The sequence below is a fragment of the Rissa tridactyla genome, chromosome 7, assembly GCF_028500815.1.
Source record: "Rissa tridactyla isolate bRisTri1 chromosome 7, bRisTri1.patW.cur.20221130, whole genome shotgun sequence".
In the NCBI taxonomy this organism is placed as follows: Eukaryota; Metazoa; Chordata; class Aves; order Charadriiformes; family Laridae; genus Rissa; species Rissa tridactyla.
In genome coordinates, this window is record NC_071472.1 from 41,906,677 (window position 1) to 41,931,716 (window position 25,040).

Below are 25,040 nucleotides of genomic sequence, written 5' to 3' on the forward strand. Positions count from 1 at the left end.
GTGTATGCCCAGAAAAACCACATAAAATAACTGCATTTTAAGGAATGACTAGGAACATTCAACTAAGGACATGCTTTATCTTAACAAATGTCATCACGTTGCACCTTGAGTCTGATCTCCTACTGGAAAAAAGCTGGAGAGGTGAAGAGCACTGGAAGGAGGAGAGCTCAACTTCAAACTGGACTGTAAAATCGTAGCATCATTGGGGCAGAATCTGCCTCTTCCCCATGTGCACATAAAGATGCAAAGCCCAGCAGTGCCCATATCTAGTTCTGTATGTACCACCACAATGCAAATCACTGATGTTATTAATCATTACTATTTATAAGAAGGAGCAGAGTAAAAGCAGACAGATCTAGACTTTGCATAAAGTTGAATTCTGAAGAGCAAACAGCAATAATAGCTGTGCTTTCATATAATGACAGTGCTTGTATAAAATGCAATTTTCCTCTTGAACACATGTTTCACCTCTGCTAAATGGGACAATCATACCACATTCAAAACCACCGTTAAACCTTTTCCCACCACGGGGAGGAAGGCAGATATATGAGCATGCGAATCTTCTGAGGATGCCGTTTCCTTTCCTGTCCCCAAACTGGTGCAGCCAGTGGTTAACCAGTGTACAAAATCGACCAGGCCAAAGAGAGACAGGAGGAATCCAAACACTGAGTTCCCCTTCATACCATTCCTGCCCACAAAACCACTCCCAACATACAAGACACCCCAAGTATCCCCCCAAACTCCCTCTCTTTTGGGTTTATTCAAATTACCTGGATGCCATCTGTGCAGTTGCAGGCAGAATACTTAGTTCTCTGGTTTCCACTGATAATCCATGGGCCAAGCATGTCCTCCTTTAAACACTGCCTGCAAATGAACACATTTTCCTCTGAGGTTCTCTGTGCTCAGGTGTGCAAACGATGCTAATTGCTGTCATGTTTAATGACAGCAAGGATGGCAGCGAGCAGCTTCAGCAGCAAAGCAGACCTCCTTGTCAGCCCTGGGTGCTTCAGGGAATACCCATCCTCCCGCTGCCGTCAGTGCCTCTCGGCAGAGAGCCCTCGCTGCTGCTCTCCGTGCCTGGCTTTCTTCAGCTGATTAGAAGGAACCCGGACACCACTTCATTCCCACAGTAGACAGCTTAAGGAGTTAGCACGCAAAGGCCAAAATCATTTTACAATGCAGAAATAAGGGCTATTGCCATCGCAATAACTGGGGAGTCCTGCGATGGACTGCATTGACTGGGCAGTTGCTGTAACTGCTCGGCATAAATATTTGCTTGCAGATACGCGACATGCATAAGCGTGCAAGCCTGCCCAGGCTTTTACTACCAATTCCTTGAAAATTTATCTGCAGAGCCCAAAAGAAACCAGCCCTCATGGCGCAGCTTTTAGATACAGATAACAAAAGCTATGCTGAGAACTTTCCAGGTGGGCTCAGTGTTATAACTGGGATTATTGGGGAGGTAAGACCTACATCCCAGATCTGAGAATAGTTTGCTCGCATCCTGTCACCACCAAAGCAGCTCCCTTACTCCTCAAAGTAATAAAGGAGACCACTCGTGGTGGTGAATACTTCTTGAGGGAAGCAAAAAACACCAGCGTCAAGGTCCTGGGACTGTGTGGAAGTCGCAGTCTCAGCCTTAAAGCACAGTGTAGTTTTCTGGTTTCAAGAATATCTGTGCTGGCAGATGCCAGCCTTCGCTCCAAGCCGCGCGGGAGCCACGTAGGCTCTCGGCAGGGCTGAGTTCTGCCTCACACCAATTGTGACTACACAGCTCCCTGCTCAGAACTGACTCGCATCCCGCCGGCTGAAGTCTGCGAGCAGCGCAAGCTTGCGCCTGCCTGCCAAAGGCCAGTTGGCCGTCTCCTAATGAGCTGGAAGAGGCTGCAAGTCAATCTGAAGAGAAGCAGGAAAGGGTTTTTTTTCTCTGCATGTGGCACCAATGGATGAAAATTCTGCAGATGATGAAAGACGGTTATTAAGATCTAATGGCTAATCGTGCTATATCAATTCTCCTGCAGATTGAGAATTTAAATGGAAGAAAACCAAGAACTACTTACGAATTGCTTTCATTCATGCATGTGTTATCCGTTCCAGGGAAAGCAAGCATCGAAGCAACTAAAGCATCTGTGGTTTCATTAAAATTCCTAAGATTTAACAAAGGAAAAAAAAAAGAAAGAAGAAAAATGAAATATGTTCAAGGTGCTTCCACTACCACTGAGCTGAGGAAAGCTGTCTGAATGAAACAGGATTTATTTAAGATGCTAAATAAATGGTTATTTGTGGTGCTGGCCTTGCAAACCACTTAAGCACATGCAGTACATGAGGGCAGTCACACAGGTTTAAAAGGACCGCTCATTGCTTCGAGCTGCACAGCTACTCCAGTGATTTGCTGCCTCTAGATCTAAGCAAGATACTGATGAACTTTTGGACAAGCAAGATTCTCTTTCCAGGGAAAAGGCGTCTACTGCAATTTTCAGGCACTACTTCCAGTTTTGTCTCAGTCAGCTCTCATTTGTGAAGCCTGTTTGGTTTTGGTCATTCAAGAAGATGCTTCTTGCTTCTGACCCAGCTCTCTAGCAAAGATCCATCAGGGGAAGCGGAGAACATTAGGAACAGAGGACTCAGACATGCAGTTCTGGCTCATTCCCTCACCTAGCAGGACTGAAGTGGAAAGAACACCTAAGAGCAGATCTGCTTTAGAGCTAAATTTTGTATTTCTTACTTAAAACTGAGAACCACTGGAGAAAGACAGCAGTTCACCTCATGAAATCAGAATGATACAAGTTATAATAATTTTTGTGATAGGATTTTTAAGCACAATCAAATAATGCCGTGGTGACATCTTTTAAGGGCACTGAAAAAGCGCATGCCCTTCAAATGACTGCGTGCCTTGGACTAGTGGGGCCCGGGCAGGAGAGGGCGATGCAGGCAGTCAGCCAGGCAGATAGAATTTGATCCCAGAGCTGTAACATTGGAGACGACTGATGTGGGGACCTCTGTTTCACTTTGGGGAAAGAGTGTATATATATTAAGAAAATCCCTTTGGGGCAGTATGGCTGTCACAGGGCTGGAGGACTCCAATGGGGAACACAAAGAATATTCCTCACATTTCATAGTTAATTCCAACTGAGAGGTTGCTTTTCTAAAGCTTTCTGATTGCTGGTCTGAGCCAAGCCATCTCCCTGAGAGACCCCTTAGGAGCAGGATTTCTATATGTTATCTGCGTAACAACTACACAGATAAAATAGCTACCTACTATCTGTGTAACATGTTTACACAAGGTCTGCTTAGAAATAATCCTGATGGTAAACTGGGTTTAAGGATCACAAAGAACACCACACACCCAAAGAAGTCTGCCTGGTCGGATGTGCCGTACAGAGAGGGGGAAAGCATCAGTTCGGGATATTCGGTCTCCTTAGTTCTCAGTGTCCCAAGTCCCATCGCAGCCATGACAAAGAGGACCGGGAGGATGACCTGGGCGATGAAGCCTCTCACATCCCGCCGGGTATGGTGGAACCTCTTGATGAACAAAGCCGATGTCTTCTTAAGCAGCAACGGCAAACCCTGCAGGCTTTTGGATCTAATCAGGAGCTGATCTGGGTACAAAAGAAGAACGCGTTTTGTCATGGATCAGTATTTGTGAAATGCAGGGAACTGATGGTTATAGTACCCTGGGAATAGATTTACCTTCCTGCACTCCTTTACAGATGGCAAATCAAAACTGCTATGGAACAAATGAAAGGGTCAGGCTTGGGACAGGACTCAGATTTTGGCTTTTGAGTCATAAACTCATGTAACACCAGTTTTTTGTTTAATTTCAAATGCATACATGTAGTGAATTCATTTTGAGATCTTGCAAGAGGAACACAGGCTTCTAGATGCAAAAAGTTACCTACATCCTACTTTCCCAGCTGCAACTTACAAGGAAAACGTATTATTCTTTTATATTTGAAAACTGAAAATTTTCATAATTTAGAAAGCAGGTCTAATAAGAGGATTCTTATAGTAATTTCATAATTTAGAAAGCAGGCAAATCAATAAGAGAATTAGTTCTGAAACAAGAAAACAAGGCACACAAATGAATTGATCATTTGCATGGACTGGGTTGTGGCATACTGAAAGCAGAGCCAAACCCTGTGCAACCTATTCCAACTTTATGAAATATCAACCTGTATAACCCAACACGAAGCAAATCCTTTTCAGTGGTCTCATGAGGGGTGACACAAACCACTTCTCTACGCGTATGAGTTACTGTTTACAGTAACATTTACAGTACACGTCAGCTTTGAGAAACAAGTATGAAAATACCTCTGTGTTGTCCCTTATCTTCTTCCCTAACTATAAATGGTGTATTCATAAGCAAAAATATGTGAAAGGTTGTTCAGCCCAGTTTTTACTCATTTTTGGGCCATGCCACCATTTGCAGCTCTCAAACACTCAGGGCTACTGCTTGTAGCTTCATTGTCTTCTGAACATGAATTTCTGCCACTGTCTGAGCTGTTTGAGCGTATTGCAGCAGCTGGGACACAGCAACAAGCAGAGAAGGACCCAGCTCAGAGCTGTGCGGCTTTTGCAACAGGCTTAGGGGTTTCCACAAAGCTTCTCTCCAGTTCTAGTAGCTACATAGAAATAATCCCCTACATCAATTACAGCAATTACTTTCAGAGGTATACATTTGCTCTTTCACCCACACGTTGTATTTGATTAGATTAAAATCTGGATCAATTTAAAGGAAGGTGGATGCAAACAGAACCCCTCTGTAATTTATTCTGTGCTTCAGACTTTTCCAAACCAGTGGATCTAAACAACTGTTGAGTGTTGTACTTCTAGTGATTTATTGGTTTTGTGATTCCTGGTTGGGTGAAATGTGGTTTTCAACAAAGAAAGAGGACAGGGAGCTCAAATCAGTCCATCTGTCACTGTCTGCCTCTGCGACAAATCTGGAATAAAAGCTGGAGGAAATTTAGTACCATCTCTTTCTGTGAAGGTATCCGTGCTCATAGATGTTTCGTCACTGCCAATTTGATCACTGGCTCCAGGCAGCTGTTGGGGCAGTTCAGCATCTTCTTGCTGGTCCTTCCCTAGCTCTTTTGTCAGATTGAGAAACACCTATAAAGCAAGAAAATATGAAGGAAAATTGGTCCAAATTACTCCATTTACCAAAACAATAATCAAAACCCACTCTCCTACTTTGTAGCTGTAGTTGGTGTATCAATTCTGAATTACAATACTCTTTCTGTTCCCTTTGTGCTCTGCAGAGAAATTTAACTTTTTTTTTCCCAGTATAAAATTATTGTTGTCCAGCTCCCTGTCACATCGTGTCTCTCTCCTGCTGCAGCAATGGATTCTTAAACCTTTGCAGCTGCCCCGTGGACTTACCTTGCCCTCATTCCACCTGCTACGTGACTGAGTAGGTGTAAACGAAGCTGCATGTCAGCTCCAGCCCTACATAACTCTCCTCCCTCCACATCCACACAGAGAGCAGCGCACCGGCGGCTCTCCCTGCACGGCACTAGTGAAGGAACAAGGAGAGCTCTTTCCCTGGGATGTTTTCCCCTCCAGCCTCTGACAATGCCGGCTGCCTACATGCTGGGAGCGTGCACAGTTGTGGCACCCAAGCTGCACATGGTACGTGCCGTATAACTCATTCTCGCTGCCTTAGGAAAACACCTTAAAAGCAAGCAAGAATTTCTGAGCAGCAAGGTAAAAACCTCCCTCCCTCCTTTCTGCAAGGCAAAGATCCTCACTGCTCATCATTTAAAGTTACTTTTTGTTTCTGACGCAACCAAATGTTGGTGTTTATTTGACCAGAGATTTCCCGTGGACAGACAGGTGCCGAGATGCACCAGATGACTCATTCGTACAATACAGCATCCACACTGAAGTTTATCACTTAGCCGGTTTGCTACCTCCCTCCCTGCTGACTGCACCCGTAGACAAACCCAGGTTCGCGGAGACCAGGAGAAGAGTTCAAAGAGAAACACATCATTGCCCTCTCTCCTTAGTCCAACTCCAGCATCTCATTTTCTGGGTAAAATGCCAAAAAGCTGTTAGCAAGGTGAGACAGCTGTACGCTTTGTGTATTAGTATATGTATAGATTTACGAACACATCTGCACACTCACATGTTCGTAAGTGTAACACAGCGAACAACCAAACCCCTTCTTTCCCTGCCTGCAACTCTCACATTGAAAACATGCCACTGTCTAGCCCAGAAAGCAGAGCTATGCAGTGCTGTGAAGTTGATCTCCATAACATTTCATTAAATTGAGCGGATCCTGAGCTCGTACCTCTTCCACGGTGGTGTTTGAAATCCCGTAGCAACCAAGGCTGAGATCACTCAAGCTGGTATCGAGGGCTCTGAGAAGCGCCTGGTAGGCCCCTGAGACTGTGGACTTGAAAGGCGGAAGCACGTACACGAGCTCTCCACCAATATCCTCCTTGAGATAAGCCTCCGGGAGGTGGGACTGGATCAAGGAGGTCACTGCTGCGGTGTCACACTCCTCTACCATGTTCTGAAAAAGGAGGAAAACACTGTGGTCACCAAAGGCTGCAAGGTCAAACTTCCTACCACAGGATTTAGCCCAAATCCTGTCCCATAGAATAATAAGTAGGTGATCTCAGTCCAGGGATGCAGCATTTCACTTTCAATATCAAAAGTAGATGAAAGTGGGTTTCTGGCCCTTGAAGAGGACGGGGGTGTCCCCATCTTGGTCCATCCAAGACCTCGCTGGGCTCCTCTGTCTGCAGAGACACCGGGACTGGGCTGAATCGACCACTTTGCACTAGATGGAGGGTTTGTCGTGCAACAGAGAAAGAGCCTAACCACAAGAGAGCTGACACATGAACTCGGCTGCCAGCACAAGTGCAGTCTTTTCCCATGAAAAACAGGGCTTGCACTGTAATAAATGCTATCAAGAGCAGAGTTTCCCCTCCTCGCAAGCAGAATATTTTTCCTCAGGCCAGATACTGTTGATGGGCTCTTCCTGTCTGCTTTATTTCTCTGAACTTCACAATCCCCACTCTGCACCCGGCCTTGCCTTTAATCCTCAAGGAGACCCTGTTCTTTCTCAACAAAGAGTTCCTCTCTTGCGAGGGCCACAGAGGCTGGTCCAGTGGTCCTGCTGGAGAGCCTCCCTCTCCTTCAAGGGAGGCGGGGGCCACTTGTTCTGTTAGCAGTGTCCTCACATCCACATCCTCAATAGTTCTTTGATACCACTACCGTACTTGGATCTGCCACTCAGCTCCTGCCGATGCAGCCATAAGTGCCTGCATCCCTGAGCAAGCCTTGATGGCCCCCCCAAAAGACGAAGGTGCTGAGAGCTCCAGCTCAGCTCCATGCCTGCTCACAAACAGGTGAATCCCTGCTTCTGCCCCTGGTAGTGCCTGCTGCGGTCACCGAGCTCATGGGACATGAAAGGAAGCTAAGGTCCAGTGGGGAAGGGAGGATAAAAAGGACGTCATCATGCACCTGGGATGCAGGAGCTCACGTTCAGACCTCTGCCTTGTCTATTAATGCTGCAAGGCTTTGTGTAGAAGGGCTGAAGCTGAGACTCCTGTATTTTGGAGAACTCTCCATATAGGCTGTCTTTCTGAAGGAAAAATGTCTCCAGAGACGGAGACATTCAAAACCCGCCTGGATGCGTTCCTGTGCCACCTGCTCTGGGTGATCTCCAGAGGTCCCTTCCAACCCCTATCATTCTGCGGTTCTGTGAAACTTATTTATAAAAAAAAGGATATGAATACCAGCATGGGACAGGCAGAGCGAGGCGGAGAGCAGAGTGCACTGTAACCCAGGTATCTCAATGGTTGGGGCATATGAAAAAATGATCTTACTGGCAGCCCAAGGAAAGAGTCTAGCATATTCTTGAATGTGTGTGGCCAAACCCCAGGGTCTCAACCCAAAACACATCCCACTTTCACTCGGGAATAAAGCAGTCACATAAAGAAGTTATTCCATGAAAGTGAAATTATACTGAAACATCCATTCTACTGCAGACGCCTCAGGTTGAGAAGAACTTTCTGCAGCATGCTTAATTTCTGTGGGACACTACGGCTTGCCACCTTCCTTCCTGTCATACGACTGACTCAGTTTCCCACCTAAGACGCTGAAAATTTAGGACCAACTCAGACACAAACCTTCTTTTTTGTGAGCGTCAGGTGGTATCCGTCACCAAATGTTTCCTTGAGGTAGAAGGGTGAACCACAACATTTGAGCCCTCCATGCTCTAGGAAGGCAATTCGGTCACTCAGAACTTCTGCTTCATCCAAGTGATGCGTTGAGAGAATGATGGTTCTGCCTGGAAAATACAAAGCTGTGTCAGCCACCACAGAATAAACACACCACGTGATTACATGAGACAGGCAAAAAGCTATGCTGAATGAGGGGAGAGTACCAGGTGAAGATCAACTGTGCTTTTTCGTAATTATTAGTGAAACTGGATGAAAGGCAGCATTAGAAAGAAGCTGAAAGATACTGTACTGTAAATTGTGCATTATGGTAAAGTTACTTTTAAAATGACACCGTGAATTTACAAAAACCAATCAGGATGCACCCAGAGGGCCTGCAAAATCCCAGTCTCCCACAATTCGTTCTTTGTAGTCTCCAAAACCCACAGTTCAAAGCCACTGATAGCATATTTGCAAAAGCGACACAAATACCTTTGCCACTGGGCAGCATCTCATCACGGTACCTTTTTTATTCTTGGAGATAATTTCCCAAATACTTCTCCGAGAGCATGGATCCACCCCTGTGGTTGGTTCATCTAGTATCACCACCCTTGATCCACCCAGGAGAGCAATAGCTATAGATAACTTCCTCTTCATTCCCCCAGACAGGGAGCCAGCTAGCTTGTGGCGATGGCTGTACAGTCCAGTCTCCTTCAAAGTCCTTGAAAACAAAGCAAAAACAACCCCCAAAGGTTATCCTTCAGGCATCTTTTAAAAGCAGGAAATCTGAAAATGCCCCCCAAAAAACATAACTGCAAATGAAAAACTGCTCAAGTATGGACTGTTCTACTGAATGGTCACAGTGCAGGGAGATGATTCACCCTGTAGCTCAGTCACCAGGATTTTAATTTAAAACATTTTTTTTAGGATGTTTTCAAAGTTTCCATCTGACAAGTCAAGGTTAAAGGCTCAACCTCATCAACTGAGAACACCAAGATCCAAACTTCCTGGGATGTTCTGACTGCTTCACTTCTCCGCAGAACCAATAAAGCCGACATCATCTTTCTGACTGGTTGATTAAATCTCTTTCTGCAGAAAATTGTAAAGCAGCAAGGACTAGACCCTTAGGCCTATAAATTCATCTCCAAAGAATTGCCACAGAAGCTTGTAAACCCCCTGGACAAGAGACGTTGTTTTCTTACAGACACAGATATCAACACTCAATATGTTCCTCTAGTCAGACTAAGGCATTATTTGAACTCTACACTGGGTCCGGAGCAATCCTCAAAACCATTCCTTTGAGCTTTGCAGTGGCAATGGCACCTACCACACAATAATTTTGACAGCCCTCTCTCCCTTCTCCAACCCTGCTATTTTTTTACCTCTTCACTTCTTGGTAGAGCTCCTGCTTACTCCAGTGAGGGACTTTGATGTACCCATAGAGCAGCAGGTGTTCCTTTGTGGTGAGGTAGTTAAAGAGCACGTTGTGCTGCATACACACACCCATGTTCTTCCTGATAACTTCCTGGTCAGTCTTGATGTCTTTGCCATACACAAAGATAGTACCTGATGATGTGGGGAACAACCCCGTCAAAATAGATCTGTAAGGGAAACATAAACAGAAAAGGAAGTTAGAAAAAGGAGAAAGCCAGAAGTAATTTTTTCACGTGGTCCTGTACATATCATGACTTTCCAAGTTTCCTTACATCACTACCACACCTCGTCCAGCCAGAGACCACTGAGCACTGCTCCTTCTGCTGTCTGCCCATGCTTTGGCGGAGCAGTGGCCAATTAACATCAAAGGACGTCCTCCTACCCCTCTGCGGGAACACGAGGGCAAGTACCAAGCCAACACACTGAACTCTGTCTGCTTTTCTCATGTACTTTTATCCTCCTCAGCCTTCCCCCCTCCCTAAGTCAGAGCCCTGCATATCCAATACATCAATACTCATGAACGCCCTTGATTTCCAATTTAATCACTGGGAATGCACATAATGCAGTTACTCTTCATTCTTTGAGGTTTATCTGCAGTATCGAGACAGCCTCATATTGCTAACCACAACAGAGATGGAAAACCACATCTTCATCTTACTAACCGCATCAGAGCATGGAAACCTGATTTCACTGCCATTATTAACAGGAGATGGGAGAGGACTTCCGGACAAGACATCTCACAGTGGGCAGCACTTTCACTTAGTTCAAGCAAATAACTACCTACCTCACTATACCCAACAGACTTAAGTCAAACCCTCTCTGCTCAGAATAACTACTTGCACATTATAGGTCACTGTTGGTGCTGTCCTGCAGGGACTAAAGGGAGAAGATGCGTCCCAGACTGCCCTGCGCCTTCCCAGAGCTTCTCTCTCTCCTGGGACTTCTAGCCGTCATTAAAAAGGACAGAAGTAACTTGTGACCTTACTCAGGTTCGGAAGCCTGCACTAAGTTTCAAGAAGCTGTTATACTTTTCTGCATATCACCGTTGCCTACACTTTGCAAACAGGATACGAGATGAATTGATAATAAGCTGAGATGAAGCACACATCTGTCTTACTGGTTTTGGCTCTTCTGAGGCTTCTATTTATCAGCTTAATGTTGCTTTCAGAGCGATGCACATATACATCAGTGGAGAAATCAAGTTCTACAGGTCTGTTTTAGTGTTGTTATCTAACAACTGAAATAATAATTTATAAATGGCAAGGCTGAAAGGGCTGAAAGGCCAACATATTAACCCACCGCCATTCCAGCCCAGCTGACACATGAGTTTGTACAGCTGAAGTATACCTTTATTAAGCTTTCTGGCCAGTATCACTTCAGCTTTGGTGCGTGCATGAGCTACCCACAGCTTTCAGAACAACCTAACCAAAGTGTCATGGAACAAAATGCTAGAACAGCTGCTGTGCTGAGTATTACAGGTATCCTACCAGATTAAAAAGCGTGTTCCTAAGCAGAAAAGAACCTTTAATTCTAATAGATGAAGGGAGTGCTGAGGTCATTCATGAGCAAGATAAAACTACAAGAGGGATTTAGCCTAATAAAGCATCTTATTCAGTCTCCCAACACTGCACAGCCCCACTTGGTCTCTTGTTCACCCAATCATGCCCCACCGTATAAAAAAAAAAAAGCAGCTTTAAAGTATACACACATGGTCGTAGTTTTGCCAGCTCCATTGTGTCCCAGCAGGGAAGTGATATTCCCTTCATAGAAGTTGAGGCTGAGGTTGTCCACTGCAGCTTTGGATCCATAAATCTTTGTTATGCCACGGAGGGAGACTCCCAAGGTGAGATCAGTGGGCTCCGGTTCCAGGTGAGGAGGGGGGGCACCTTTGAAGGGCCAGAGGACAGTTACTGCACTGCAACAGGGCTGTGCTACTTTTTTCACCTTACAGACAAGCGGGGCTTTTAAAAACAAAATACAGCAAAAGTAGGTGCCTTTCAGCTAGGAACGCAGGGAACATTTCACAGGATCTGTATCATTTTGAGCTCCCTGGGATTTCTCCTTTTTACTTCTGCAGCTTCTAATAACTCCTGACAATAAGCATTAATCACTTTGAAAAAGGTATCATATTTAGATGTTTCAGAGCACCTCACTTAATTTATACTAAGCAAGCACAGAAAATTAGAGAACAGACTGCGAAACTACTGAGTTATTTTCAGTTAGGTAGAATCAGCAAGCTTTTATGTGTCATCTCACAATATTTTACAGGCTAAACATTTAAAGAGACGAGCAAAGAAGCACACATCCCTTTTGCCAAGTGGCAATCTGTATTTGCTTGCACAAACAAAAGTGTACTTCTACACAGAGCATTGCAGACTGACATATATGCATCTAAGGTAACTACAACTCCAACTACGACATAGACAAACATGCATGTGAAAATCAGTACCACACCAAATAGGAAGAACAAGTATAATTTAAAAGCCAAATCTCCATTCATGCAAGCAACAGCTTCCAATTTTTCCTGTGCTACAAAATAAGGATCAATAGAGAAATGCGCTGTCTGAGCATGGTGCCCCTTTACCAATTTGGCTTCATTTAGTTAGTATCGCTACCCCATCTAGCATTCACATACATATCTTATTGCTGAGGGTTGCTTCTTTCTTTAACATCAGTTTGGTGAAGAGAAGGCCTTTTCGTTTCTCCTTCCAGAAGGGGAGGTAACTGTTGTATTCGACCCAGTAAGATGGAAGCAAGGGGAAATACCAGGGAGCAGCCATGCCGTATCTACCTGCAAGGAGAAGAGGAATCTCGTTCAGGTATCTGTTTCTGAGGAAGTATCACAATTGGGGTGCACTCAAAATAGCAAAAATAAACTCCACAGAAATCTCTCCCCTCTGGACGTGCTCATGTACTACTGACACTTGGTAGAGAATTTCCGATTGACACAATAGGAAGCATTCACTAATTTGTTATTCTGAGTAACTTCATAGCTGCAGGGCAGGAGTACTTTACATCTTCCACTGGGTAGACTTCTGTATGCCAGTGGACTGCTTCATTAGGTGGGGAAGAAAAGCAAGAGACAAATGTACTGGCTCTTGCCCAAGGCAGGAATTACTTTCTGAAATCAAATGATACAAGTAACACAACACAAAATCACTCAACTGACAAATGCAGGCAAACATGCTCTGTTCTCATTTTCACCCACCAGACCACAAACACATCCTCCCATGTCCTTGGCTTCAGCTTCCTCAGGAGACCCACCTACCCATTTGATAAGCAGAGGAACCTTAATTCTCCCTTTCAATACAGCTCTCAGACAACCACAAAATCATGCTCCCTTTGATCTAGAAACAGAGGTATCTTGTGTGCTCAGACTGTCTTACTGCCTGAACCATGGAATCAGCCAGTGTTGTTTTCCAAAAGAGATGGTACAGCACCAGCCTCGATGCTTCGTATCCTTACCTGGGAAAACGTTCCTTATATACCATCCCAGGATGAAGTAAATGAAAGAGTCTATCAGAATAAGCCAGCACATCCAGCCAAAGGAAGTGTTGTCTCCAATCATTGGGGACTTATACATGTTGTCCCACTGCAGACCTGCAGAAAGGAATTTAGAAATACAAACAGAACCCATATTAGTGAAATGTCACAATCACGGGAGCTCAAAGCCTAGTTTTGTCTACAATGAACATACCTATGCCCTGTGCTTCATATCGAGCAATGTATTGACTTGCATAACTGAACGCAGTTGGAGACAACAGGCTCTGTGGAATAAACAAAATTGAAAACAAAGAACTTACGCATTAGTCTCAAAGAGAAATCAAGTCAGTCAACCTATCAGGTACCTCAGTGGCTTGGCCCAATAGCCAGGAAAATTAGTGTTTGGTCTTTTTTTCCAACAGTCACAAAGAGCACCGGACCAGGCTTAGGATGGGCGATGCTTCTGGTGACGGGCTGTACTGACTCCTTAGAGCCTGCCTTCCTTTTGCTTCCACACCCAGGTCGCAACTTCCTCCCTCACACAGGGTTTTAATTTAGGCTTTTGAAATACAGCAGTGCTTGAGAATTACCTGCCAGGTGGTTAATATTTTTACCACTTGCATTAATAGATGTCCCTTCCTGAATTTGGTGACTCAAAGAAAACAAGCCTGGTTTCTGGAACCTAATACCTACCTATGTCTGCCCTTGGTACGAAACAAGGCTTTACATCTATTTCCATGGCTAGGAATTTGAGATATAGGAAACTAAAGGATGAGCAGAGCCAGCAATAAGCAGAGCCAGCCCTCCTTCACAGCCCCACTACCTAAACTCCTCACTGAGACAGCCTAGTTTTTTGTGGTGGTTGAAGTAACGCATTTTTCTTTGCAATTATAAAGGGCAAAGTATGTAGCTCAAACTACTCTGATTCAGCTGGCAGGTGGGAACTCACTCACTAAAATTCCACAATACTGCTTTCAGTCATGGAATTCACCTAATTCCAGAACAGGCCATGGCCAACTCTCCTGTTATGCTCTCGCACCTGTCAACACCCACTGATGGAATCTAGAAAGGCAACCAACTCACGTATATTTGTGACACAAGATACAATAAGAGCTGAAGTTTATTGAAGGTGAATGACTGCTCCGACACACACGGTCCTGGTTATTGAAAAGCGGAACTTACCAGCAGGCTCTTCACAGAGAAGCTCAAATGATTCTCGATGACAAGCAGCACGATGAAGGGGAAGAAGGTGAGGATGTACACGAGGCTGCCCACCAAGGCTGCTATGTTGGTGTTATTGAAGAAAACGCTGATGAAGTAACTCATGGCTATAATGGACAGGCTGTAGTCCATAAGGTACAGGAACAGGAGCGCTGTGTTTGTTTTGGGAAGGATGTCACCCAATTTTAGAACAATGATGAGGAAGGTGACAGTGATTAGAAGGAAGACGGCACACTCTATGAACCAGGCGATGAAATGGCTGCTGGCATTAACACCCATCATTTTCATGTACTACAGGGAGAAAGGTGAAAAAGAGAATCACAGATGACAACTGTTTATTACGAGATCTTTCTGCTGATATTGAACTGTTTCTTTTTTCAGTTTCTCGACAGGGCGTACAACTAAAACATGTTCTTTCATACTTTGGCGTATTGCATGTTGGTAACCAGGGAGAAACCAGGTACTCACATTTCTGGAATGCCCTAGGTTTGCAAGCAGTCTGTTGCAAAAGAACAGCACAGACAGCATCTGCAAGCATGAAGCATCACAGCCCACAAGCTCTAAAGCAACTTCTGGCCTTAGATTTGTAACTTTTCTAAAGCATTGTGGTTGTTTTTTAAAATAATGCTAATTGCCTAGTGGTCTGAGTGTAAAAACTCTTAAATATCTTTGAAACCAAATTCTTTCTCATCTATCCCCAATAATAGATAAATTACCATAGTTATAAGGAAGCAATATTAATTCATATTAGCCTATGATCAAGTCCACAAGACTTGTATAAAACTGTTAAGTTTGTACTGATAAATCCAAAAGAAACTATAGGTACTAGCGTCTTGTTGCAGATTATTATATGCCTAAAAAGATTACCGACACCCTGTTCTTAGGAGCAGAAACTTGGTTTCCTAAACTAGAGCAAGGAGCTGCCAGCTAGTCACTGGGGTTCACTCATTTTCGGTCTCATCACAGTTCAGAGTGCGCCCTTTCTTGGAAATGTTTTTGATGAATCGGTATTTGTTTCCATGGTACTGGATAAAAACAAATCTGCTTGAGCTCCTGTTGCTTACTAAAGCTTAGTTTTACAAAAGTTCTGCGCTGCTTGTCTCTGTTGACTCTGTTCACACTGAAAATCTGAGTTAATTTAATAAATTCCCTATGTCTCAATGTCATTTCTTTTCCAATAGGCAACCCGAATGAAGAAGGTTGCCTTCATTTCAGAGGAGCTGATGTAATATGTAGCACCTTCTGAAATATTAAGTATAATAACTTAAAGGATAGGAAATAAGTCACTTTTCATGCCTTTGTCCCCAACAGGTATGACACAAAGTCAATTTTAAGAGAGCTTTAAATCTTCACAAAACTTGTAATTTTGTGAGGTCCCCATGTTTCCAGTGTTCGGAACTTCAAAGCAATATTCTCACCACTTGAAGGGCAAATGCCCTGCATTTCCATGGTTTTGAGCTTGGTTACAATGTCAGAATTCAAACACTGCAGGTCAAAGCATAGGTGTTTGGAATATTATTTTCCTAAATGCTTGTTTTGCACCATTTAATATTGCACGTGAGACTTACTACCCACTAATAAGGAAAATCTGTTTATAATTTTGCACGCCCCAGAAAGTTTCACCGTACCTCGTAAAGCCTCAGATCTTTCTCTTGAACAAGTGTTTTAACAAAATCAGCTATAAACAGCACCCAGGCGGCCATCAGAGCAAATGGAAGAGAGTAGGTCACGCTGGTTAAGAACCTGTAAAAGGCAAATGCAGGCTTTAGCTGAATATGAAATGTTCTGGGGATTAAGGCTTTATAGAGAATATATTTTTCAGAATAATACTTTGGCACAGGAGAAGACATGCTTATATTTCAAAACGTGGAGTATAATTAATAATTACAAAAAAAAAGCTTATTTTGCCATTGCATTGGATTTTCTATTCATGGAACTCATGACTGTTCAAAATCTTTTTTCTTTTTTTAAATCACAGAGGAATTTCCAGATGCATTCTGGAAGTTTTGCTCAGCAACACCACTGGCAGGAGCAGGAACCACCGTGGGCACTGCCATCTCCTGGCTCTCTGATGGGTTTCCATCCCATTTTGAAACATCACAGCAGCCAGCCATAAGTCCCATTTCTGTTAATAGATATAATGGCCAAATTTTGTAGCCAGGTAATATTTCCTGGTGCCAGAGTCTGAATATAGGTGCTTCCCCTCAGAGTGTCTGGCCTACCAACCCCGGGACAGGTATTGCAGATCCAGATCTACAACGCGGGCTTCACAATTCTTGGCTCCCCACTTTAGTTAAAACCTTCTTCCTGGGCCAAATGCACGCAGAGAAAAGACAACAACGGCCAACCGTAAATTTCTCCTTTTATGATGGAAAGCAAGATTTTATAGCAGGAGATTGACTTCATTGTATCTATGGGCCTTGTGCTTTCCTCCCTCATTTCTAGACCTGGCTTAAAAAAACAATAATCAGTGTTATTCCTGGGAAAAGTTTACCGTACTGTAACAGTAAGGAATTAGTATGATTACATTTGTTTTTAATTTTTTTTTTAACCTGTAAAGCTGAAAATTTCCCATACACCAGTGCTTTCAGGAAATGCTTCCATGCACATGAAGCCATATTTATAAAGAACAATGAAAAGGCATTTCAGTAGCTCTAGTAGCTCTTTGTGGCTTGGGGTTTTTTTGGCTACCACTTTGTGCGTGCTCTCTAGGCTATTAGAAGTGCAGCATTTCCTTATACCTTCTGTGTACCGGTACATATATTCCCTCCATTTCCCTACAGGATGGTAACTATGCACTAACAATCAACAAACAGCCATTTTACGATGACTTCTACTGCATCCAAATCCAAAGCCTTCAGGTATTCTAATAATCGAGCAAACTCATGTCCCTCTGAACCCAGGGTGTGGAGGGAAACCTGAAGGCCAGCCGTTTTCTCAGCAGCCCAAGAACAAGAAAAGCAGATAACACTGTAGTAAACGCCTCCAGCAGCCAGTTAATCATTGTACAAAACCATCTCACAGCAATAATCCATGTATTTGCTGCAAGAAGTTGACACTTGGTTTGAATGCCTACTGCCTGAGTACTTGCAGGCACTTTGCATGCTGTTACCTTGAGAAGAGATTATGGGTCCCCAGCTCTCTTAAGTGACAGGCCGGCACAGGAGATTAATGGGTCTGCTGTAGCTCCTATAGCTGTAACTCCCAGATACTCTTTTAGCTCACACGGTAGACGCGCAGGCTTTTCAATAGAAAGAGCTCCCACGTCTAGTCTGTCCTTTTGGTCCAAGGGAGACCCTCACGTCAGGGCGGAGCGACCATCCAACCTACCAATACTATTTGCTGAACATCCTTCAGCACTTTCGGATGGACGTTGAAATCCCTTCCCTGTGTTTTCCACTCAGTTTGGCCACCAGCTGTGGTCAGGGTAATAACTCTGCGGAAGTACCACGTTGCCAGCTTTCCAATGCAGACCAAAATTGCCTTGCCAGAGTGGCAGGTCCTCAGCTGTGCAAGATTTGCTTCTCTCTATTGCATTTGGCAGAGATGTGGTTTATACTAGCTGCAGATCTGGCTCAAGATGAGCGGAGAGGAAGATGATCCAAACCTTTTTGATCTGCTTCACCATTCAAAACTTATTCTGGTCCACACACAGTTCACGCTGCACTACTCTGTATAACAGGGCTGTTAACCCTGGCAACTCAGTGCATGAAAAGCTTCTCTGTCCTCCATTGTTATTCCAGAGATGAGTGGTACAATTTCATCTTCCCTCTTATCCTTCTGAAAGCATCTGGGAGGCACCTGTATTGGGAACTATTCACTATACACTGAACATTAGCTAGAATCCCTGGAATGAACAGCAAATACCACAGCTGGATAGCAGTCTCTAGGAACAAAGCTCATAAACCTAGGGACTCTTTTTTTCCCCCCAATAAATAAATTTTCTAAGTTCTGCTGCACTGTCTGCATGTAAACACCTGCAGAACAAGCCATCATATTTAACCCAAGTCCTGCCAACCCCAGTCTCAGCTCCGCCATGTGTAGTAAAACAGGGACAGAGTATTTTACCTGCTGTAAAACCTATCGTTACCATGACAATTCAGGTACATACAGAGCACAGAAAACAAAAGATTAGGCAAACTAAACAGAGACCATTTATACCAGAGTCCAAAATGCTCTTTTTTGTTCAGACCCTTGGAGGGAAAAAAAAAACCAAACCACAACCACAAAATGAAAAGATTTCTATGCCGTCTGAACATGGTATTAAGGAGACCAGGGCAGCTGGCAAACTCCACCAGTCAGACACGACAAGCTTACACAAAGCATGAAGACAAAAGCTACACAAACTTACATATCCTTATTGTAGCAGGGGTAAGGCATGGCCTGGACTTGAACAGCTATTTCCTCTGGCTTCTTGCCAGTCTGCAACTCAATAATGGCTCTTTCAATGCTGTCCTGGATATAAATAAACGCCCGGCTGTAAATCTGGCTCTGGGAGGTGGAGTTGTGTGGCCCCACCGTCCAGATGCGCTCCCTTATTCTGTTGGTGGTTTGCGTGATCCTGCTGCTCATCCGGATGGTGTAGTTGAGCACAGGAGGGAGGGGCGAGTCCCCGGGGACTGAGCGTCCAGGGCTGCTGTGGCTTGAAGGCAGCTTGAAAATGATACCTTGGAAAAGAAAAAGAAAAAGCTTTCCTTCAGAGTCAGTAGCACGGGAGCAGTACACACAGATATGTAGGAACCTCTCATTTTTATAAGCCTTTTCTACATTACAATCCATCATTTCATTTCTTTGCTGCACAAATAATGCTCAGATGGGTAGGCTGCTTATCGAGGGTCTGAAAGTGGAAACTACATGTCACTGCAGCTACCCGTAATTTCCAATGTGACCAATGATTCTGGTGGTGAAATACACCCCCAGACCCTTTAAACCTTTTCCCACTGAGCATTCAAAAACCAAAGGCTCTCAAAATAACCAGCTGTATTTGGAAAAAATCTCTGCTTTGAACATGGACCGTCACGTAGCTGTTGGGTACGTCACTCAGCACACACCCCTCTCTTGAACGTGCCCAAAGGTACTCTCTCAGTAGAGCTCACCTAGTAATGCTGTAACATAAAAACCTCAGCCACACAGTGTTCAAAATTCTTCATGACCTACACATGTATTTTTGTGCCCACGCAAATTCCTGCAAAGCTGTGACTGCTAAGAATACAAAAGCTTTGCAAGTTCCTGTTAGGAAATGGCACGCTGTAGATACAGTTTGATTTAAAATGGCTGTTTGAGTAGAGGAAATAGCACAAAAGTTTTTCTCTCCAGAATATTTTTCCTGATTATTCCATATATAAAGCATATGACTGAATGGAGGGCAAACATAGAAGAAAACTGCTTTTAGGGGAATAGACAAATATTATCAGGGACTGAAGTTCCAAGAAAAGAAAAAGTTTCTATCATCTACCCCTCAATCATGAGATATGAAATCAAACAGGTCACAGGACTTAAGTAAATCCTAATTGAGGAGATATTGGTCATTCTTTAAAAATTCAGACACATTTGTATCATTCCAATTAACGTAAGCTTCCTATTCTCTACTCCCCCCTGCCCGTCTCTGCAGTCTGATCCGAAGCTGAATTCCGATCCCACAAACGTGAGAAGTGTGACCGAGAAGACCCAATATAATATTGCAGTGTTTGGCTGGAACACCTCAAGAGCTTTATGACCTTTTAATAAATTGAACTGTCTCATATTTGGACTCAATGATCTTAAAGGTCTTTTCCAACCTCAGTGATTCGGTGGTATCTTTCTCGATTAAAGCATCTTTTCCCAGGGGAGCCTGAAAGAAGGCAGCTGTCACGAAGATCTAAGAGCAGTGAAATTTTGCTCAAACAAAGAATTGAGAGAAAACAGTAGTTGACCAAAGGCTTTCTATACAGACAGCGAAGGTGTAAGAGAAAAGGAGGAATAAAAAGGAGAGTGTAAAACACTGCCAGAAGGAGGTCTGAGTGTGCAGGTCCCACCCACACCAGGTGAAAATCGATTGCTGTGTGGTGGGGGCTGTGACCACAACAGTTGCTGGTGGAAAGCCAAACTTCTTATGCAGGACTCCCACCCTCTACCAGGCTAAATTTAATTTACAGGGAGACTCGAGATTGTCACATACTTGCAAAAAGCTCGTTCTTCAGAAAGAGCTCTTTAGCCACCATTTCCATTTCCTCTAAGTTTCTGACTGCCTGAACGCGATTAAATGAGACACAGGAGGACACATTTACAGCAAGGGTAGCTAATGTATTCAGCTGATCGACAATGTCAGCGTTGTTCTGCAATTCCAGCCGAATATCGTCTGAAAAAAACCAAACACAAACCCAGTAACATCACTACATGTAGCACAAAAATCTTTCACATCATCCTGTGCTTTACGCCAACAATGACACCAGAAAGGAAGAAAAAAACCCATCATACTAAACATTAAGTGCAAAATACATTTCTGCATGTAGCAGTGCAATGAAGGCATGTTGTTGACCCAATTTTTATGTTAATCATTTGTAATACGCTCATGAGTTTGCCTTTGGGAGGATGCCAGCAGTGGGATGTGACAGCCATCCCAAATCAGAAGTTGCTACCAACCTGCTGAGGTTTTAGACTCGCACATGATGCTCGCTGTTCATTCCCCATCTTACAGGTTTTGATGGAATCAACTTGTCTGTTGAGCTGCTCTGTCTCAGGGGAGAACGTGCTTTATCCAAGAGCATCAAGGAAAAGTTATGTCTGTTGTGCTGATGTGTGTACTAAACCTGATAATGCAGTTTAATAAAGACACTGCTGTTTCCTGGCTGTTTCAAAGGGTAACTGCATAATGTAGTGTAACTAATATGGAACAGCTGCTGCAGGCACGATGATTTTATGGGGAGTTAAGACAGGAGATGCTACTCATGAAATAACTCAGGGGTCATCATGAACAGTATGTAAATATCCTGGCTGCAACAGACTCAAGCACTCTTGTTTTATGCTGGGTTTTGCTGGCATAACCCAGATTTATGTTGACATGTATGGCCACTGATTGAAAAAGTGGGTAGGGACAATAATACCAGCTAGGAAGGGACCGTGACACCGTGCTCTGCACTAACAGGGGATGTACCCACCACCGCTGTTAGCTGATGATTCCCCCAGTGCAGATCAGCAGCTCTCATCCTGAAGAGCCATACAAGACCACCAGAGAACAGCAAACTCCAGCACGGCATCTCCTGTAACGATGCCTCTGGCTTCATCAGCCTGACTACCTTTATCTGATCCCTTGTTTTTCTGCTCTGGAAAACTTTTAAGTTGAACCCTGATGCAAGTGTGCTCTCCACAATGCTTCCCAGCAGAGTCCCAGGTAGCTCATTTGAAGTGATAATTATGGCTAAACAGTGTCCTCCAGTGGCCACACTCAGCTGCAGAGATTCGCATCCTACTATCCCTTCAACACTCAAAAGAAGTGTCTTTTCATAGAAGCCCTTTGCTTTCTAAGAGTCTTTACCCATAGGCCACAAGGTTTTTGAATCACAGCTGAGATTGCCTTGCACTAAAGCATCCAATTCTGGCCAGAGAAGAGCAGTACCAGAGGACGGCTACAGTTTGGTGACTCTGGAGCTCCCAGACCTGAAGTACATCACATATAGACCAACTTACCCAGTTCGTTTATTTGACTCAGCAGTTCGGCTGCATCCAAATCCACCATCAGCTTGATAAAAACCTGCACAAAGGGATTCTGCAGTGTGTTCTATCAACAAGCAAAAAGAAAAAGCATCAGTTTGACCAGAAGTCCCTTGAGCTTGCTCAGTGTATTTCTAAAATACAACGGACCAGCTGCCTTCACTCAGCATTTGTACAACCCCCTCCTACTCCTTTCCTGACCTTCCATATTTCACTCTGTGTACCAGGATGGGGAAACGTTAGCAATGAAAACTTCACATGGAGCCCTGTGAGTCCAAGACAGTGTTTCTTCGAGTCAACAAGATGTCTATTGAGACTCAATAGAGTCTCCACCAGGCACTAGAGTCCCACGGAAAAATCATGGACAATCTTTGTTATTCTAAAAGCGCAGTAAATTTCATTTGTGTCTAAGTCCTGTGAACACAGCCAGAGCAAAATGGGTAGGTGACCAAAATTCAGCTTGGAAACCAGCAGGCAGATTTGGTTTGGCTGAATAGTTCATTATTCCACTAATGAGTGCAGTCAGCAGAGAATATTCCCTTTCACTTTTGTATATTCCACTCCGGATTTTCTCTCAGTGCCATGGAAATGACAATGAATTCCAGCCACTGAAATTAACTTCTAATGCTTTAGGGTTCCAGAGATCTCATTTTCATAGTCTTGTAAGAAAAGGACACAGTTTTTACCGCGGAGAACAGCAAGCAAATATAGGAAACGTTACAGCCTACTGCTTTCTGTATCCAAGCAAGGCTAGGCTCCTTAGGAGGGGAAAAAGAAATTTTATTTACAGTCACTGAGGTACAAAGACATCTTCTAGCTCTTACGTGTGTACCCAGAGCTACATGCTTATTATAGATACTGTTTCATTTTCTGAAAAAGTCATTTCTTGCCTGGTCTTGGCTGGCTGGATCACTCCATCAAGCAGAAAGTTAATTTACAAACCGAAGAGCATTCCCTGCTCATCTTAGGCCTCCAGCAGGCCTCAGTATGACCAGTGTCAGGGAGCATATTACAAAGAAATCATTTCCAAGAGAGGATTTGCATGGAAAGGTGTGTCAGGAGTATTTCTGTTACAGGAACAGGCAGGCACAGAAACTGTGAAGCCCAGGACAAAAGCCTGAGAAGCTGGCAAAAGCTTGTTTTCCCAGCTGACTTAAGATGTCCCTGAGGTCCCTGGAACCCCAGTTTATTTCAGTGAAGAAATCCACTCTCCCAATCCCCTCTCGCGAGAGACACAGGGGAGGTAAGATCCCATACCTTAATCATTGGAACTGTCTGGTTTAACTTAGTCAGTGAATTCATGATGACAGGAGACTTGTCCAACCACTCCTGGGACTTCAGGGCTAGATCAGCCATCTGCTTCAGGGTTGCATTAGACTACAAAAAAGCCCACAACATGTAAGGATCCATTTATTCATTACCTTAAAGCTTCTTTTAAAAGAAATAAATCAATAAAACAGCTGAGACCAAATGTGGGTTCCTTCGGATTTTTCTTAGCAGCCTATCACTGTTTGGCAAGATATCCCTTCAAATGCTGAATTTGGATGCGAGTACTTAAAAACGTGGCCCCTCATATGTGACATCAGGAGCATGCCTTGGATATCAGTTTTCCTTCTACCACTGGTCTGCTTGCGAACAAGTACTGGTTATAGCATTAGTCCTGGGAAACATCTCTATTACTGGCTGAAAATATGGGGGTGAAGCTTCATAAAGTGAAGGCCTTAAAAAATCGTATTATAAATATGCGACCAACAGCAATTTTTTGGAGGTAAGACTCATTCAGAGACAAAAGATGACTCATATGACCAGCAATGCAACTAGGAAAAGATTTGACTACTTTGACTAATACTCTAACCAGTCAGAAAATAGACTTCTGCTTCTCCAAGAAAGGAGCCCGTGCTAGATAAATTAAAATGCTTCTGAGCGGGTATATTCTGATGTACTGTAAACAGAGCCGTACCCTTTCCATGATTGCTCGAGTTCCTATGGTATCTGGTGTATAAAGGATCTTCCCAAGCACCATTGGTTTTAAAAAAGACCAAATTAAAGCTCCGGTTGGGGTCTTGACCAGGTCCAGGTAAAAGGATAAGCAAAACGGTGCTGCAAGGGGAGAAAAGCAAACAAATTGCAGAGAGCACAAATAGATGAGATACAAGAAAGCCACCAGTGTATTTTTTTCCCATCTGCCCAGTTTGTTGCTGTGTCTGGTGAATGACTTCAGGGGCCTCTTCACTGACTGATATAATGTGTCTTGACTAAAGCAATCTACCCTCAAGATCTCCTGTTGCTGAACTCAAGGCAACAAGAGCCTTAGTGTTCGAGCCAAGATTCTCTGCTTGAAGGTTAAACGGACTTTCGTGAACTTGGAGGTGCTAATAATGTCAGTACAGGCAGAAAAACCGCGCATCAAGGAAAAGCAGTGACCTGTCAAACCCTAAGACCAGATCATTGACAAATGGGAAAATGCGCACTGTCAAGCACTGCTGTGCTACATAGGCTGTTTTAACATTTATGGAAATAAGCCACCAATAATTAGGGCAGTGCAGATCTTCAGCTAGCATAAATCACGAGCTCTTACAGCTCTCCAGAGACATATGGGGGAAAAGCTCAGAACCGGATCTCTCTGGAAACAGTAGAGTTTGGCTCTGAAACATTTTTGCCTTAAGGAAAAACTAGACTTACTGGAGTCATGAGGAATCCCGTATTTCTTCATCATCTTTTGGACATAGACATCCTCCGCAGAAGAACTGTTGCTTACAGGGTCTCCAAAATCTGGAAGCAAGGACTCAAAAAACAGAGGTGTGATCTCCTGGTTGCAGAGAACTTTTGACATGGACTTGAACGTGCCACGTGTTACCTTAAAGTTGTTTGGTTTAAATAACGCCTGCAGAAAAGACAAAATGCAAATAAATCCTGAACACTAAAAACATCCCATTCTGAGAGAAAAAAGAGATTACAGAATTACAAGGCAAAGATTAAGCATTTTTACACTGCTTTCTTCCAAGAAGTTTGTCCCTACAAAAGAAAATTGAATTTCCATGG

The 25,040-nt window shown here is 43.7% G+C and overlaps 1 protein-coding gene across 6 annotated transcripts in view; it reads right to left on the reverse strand.

Moving 5' to 3' along the window:
- Positions 1-25,040, reverse strand: part of ABCA12 (ATP binding cassette subfamily A member 12) — a 117,242-nt gene that overhangs the window by 23,498 nt on the left and 68,704 nt on the right. For all 6 annotated transcript variants that reach the window (XM_054209544.1, XM_054209545.1, XM_054209543.1 and 3 more), the window contains 20 exons: positions 24,681-24,882; positions 23,959-24,098; positions 23,256-23,375; positions 21,975-22,065; positions 20,467-20,646; positions 18,661-18,976; positions 15,938-16,052; positions 14,271-14,600; positions 13,303-13,372; positions 13,071-13,205; positions 12,241-12,396; positions 11,314-11,491; positions 9,554-9,772; positions 8,696-8,892; positions 8,142-8,302; positions 6,293-6,517; positions 4,974-5,112; positions 3,347-3,599; positions 2,061-2,147; positions 771-864 (listed from right to left, as the gene is read on the reverse strand). In XM_054209544.1, coding sequence (XP_054065519.1) covers positions 771-864; positions 2,061-2,147; positions 3,347-3,599; positions 4,974-5,112; positions 6,293-6,517; positions 8,142-8,302; positions 8,696-8,892; positions 9,554-9,772; positions 11,314-11,491; positions 12,241-12,396; positions 13,071-13,205; positions 13,303-13,372; positions 14,271-14,600; positions 15,938-16,052; positions 18,661-18,976; positions 20,467-20,646; positions 21,975-22,065; positions 23,256-23,375; positions 23,959-24,098; positions 24,681-24,882 — 3,408 coding nt within the window. The remainder of the gene's footprint in view (positions 1-770; positions 865-2,060; positions 2,148-3,346; positions 3,600-4,973; positions 5,113-6,292; positions 6,518-8,141; positions 8,303-8,695; positions 8,893-9,553; positions 9,773-11,313; positions 11,492-12,240; positions 12,397-13,070; positions 13,206-13,302; positions 13,373-14,270; positions 14,601-15,937; positions 16,053-18,660; positions 18,977-20,466; positions 20,647-21,974; positions 22,066-23,255; positions 23,376-23,958; positions 24,099-24,680; positions 24,883-25,040) is intronic.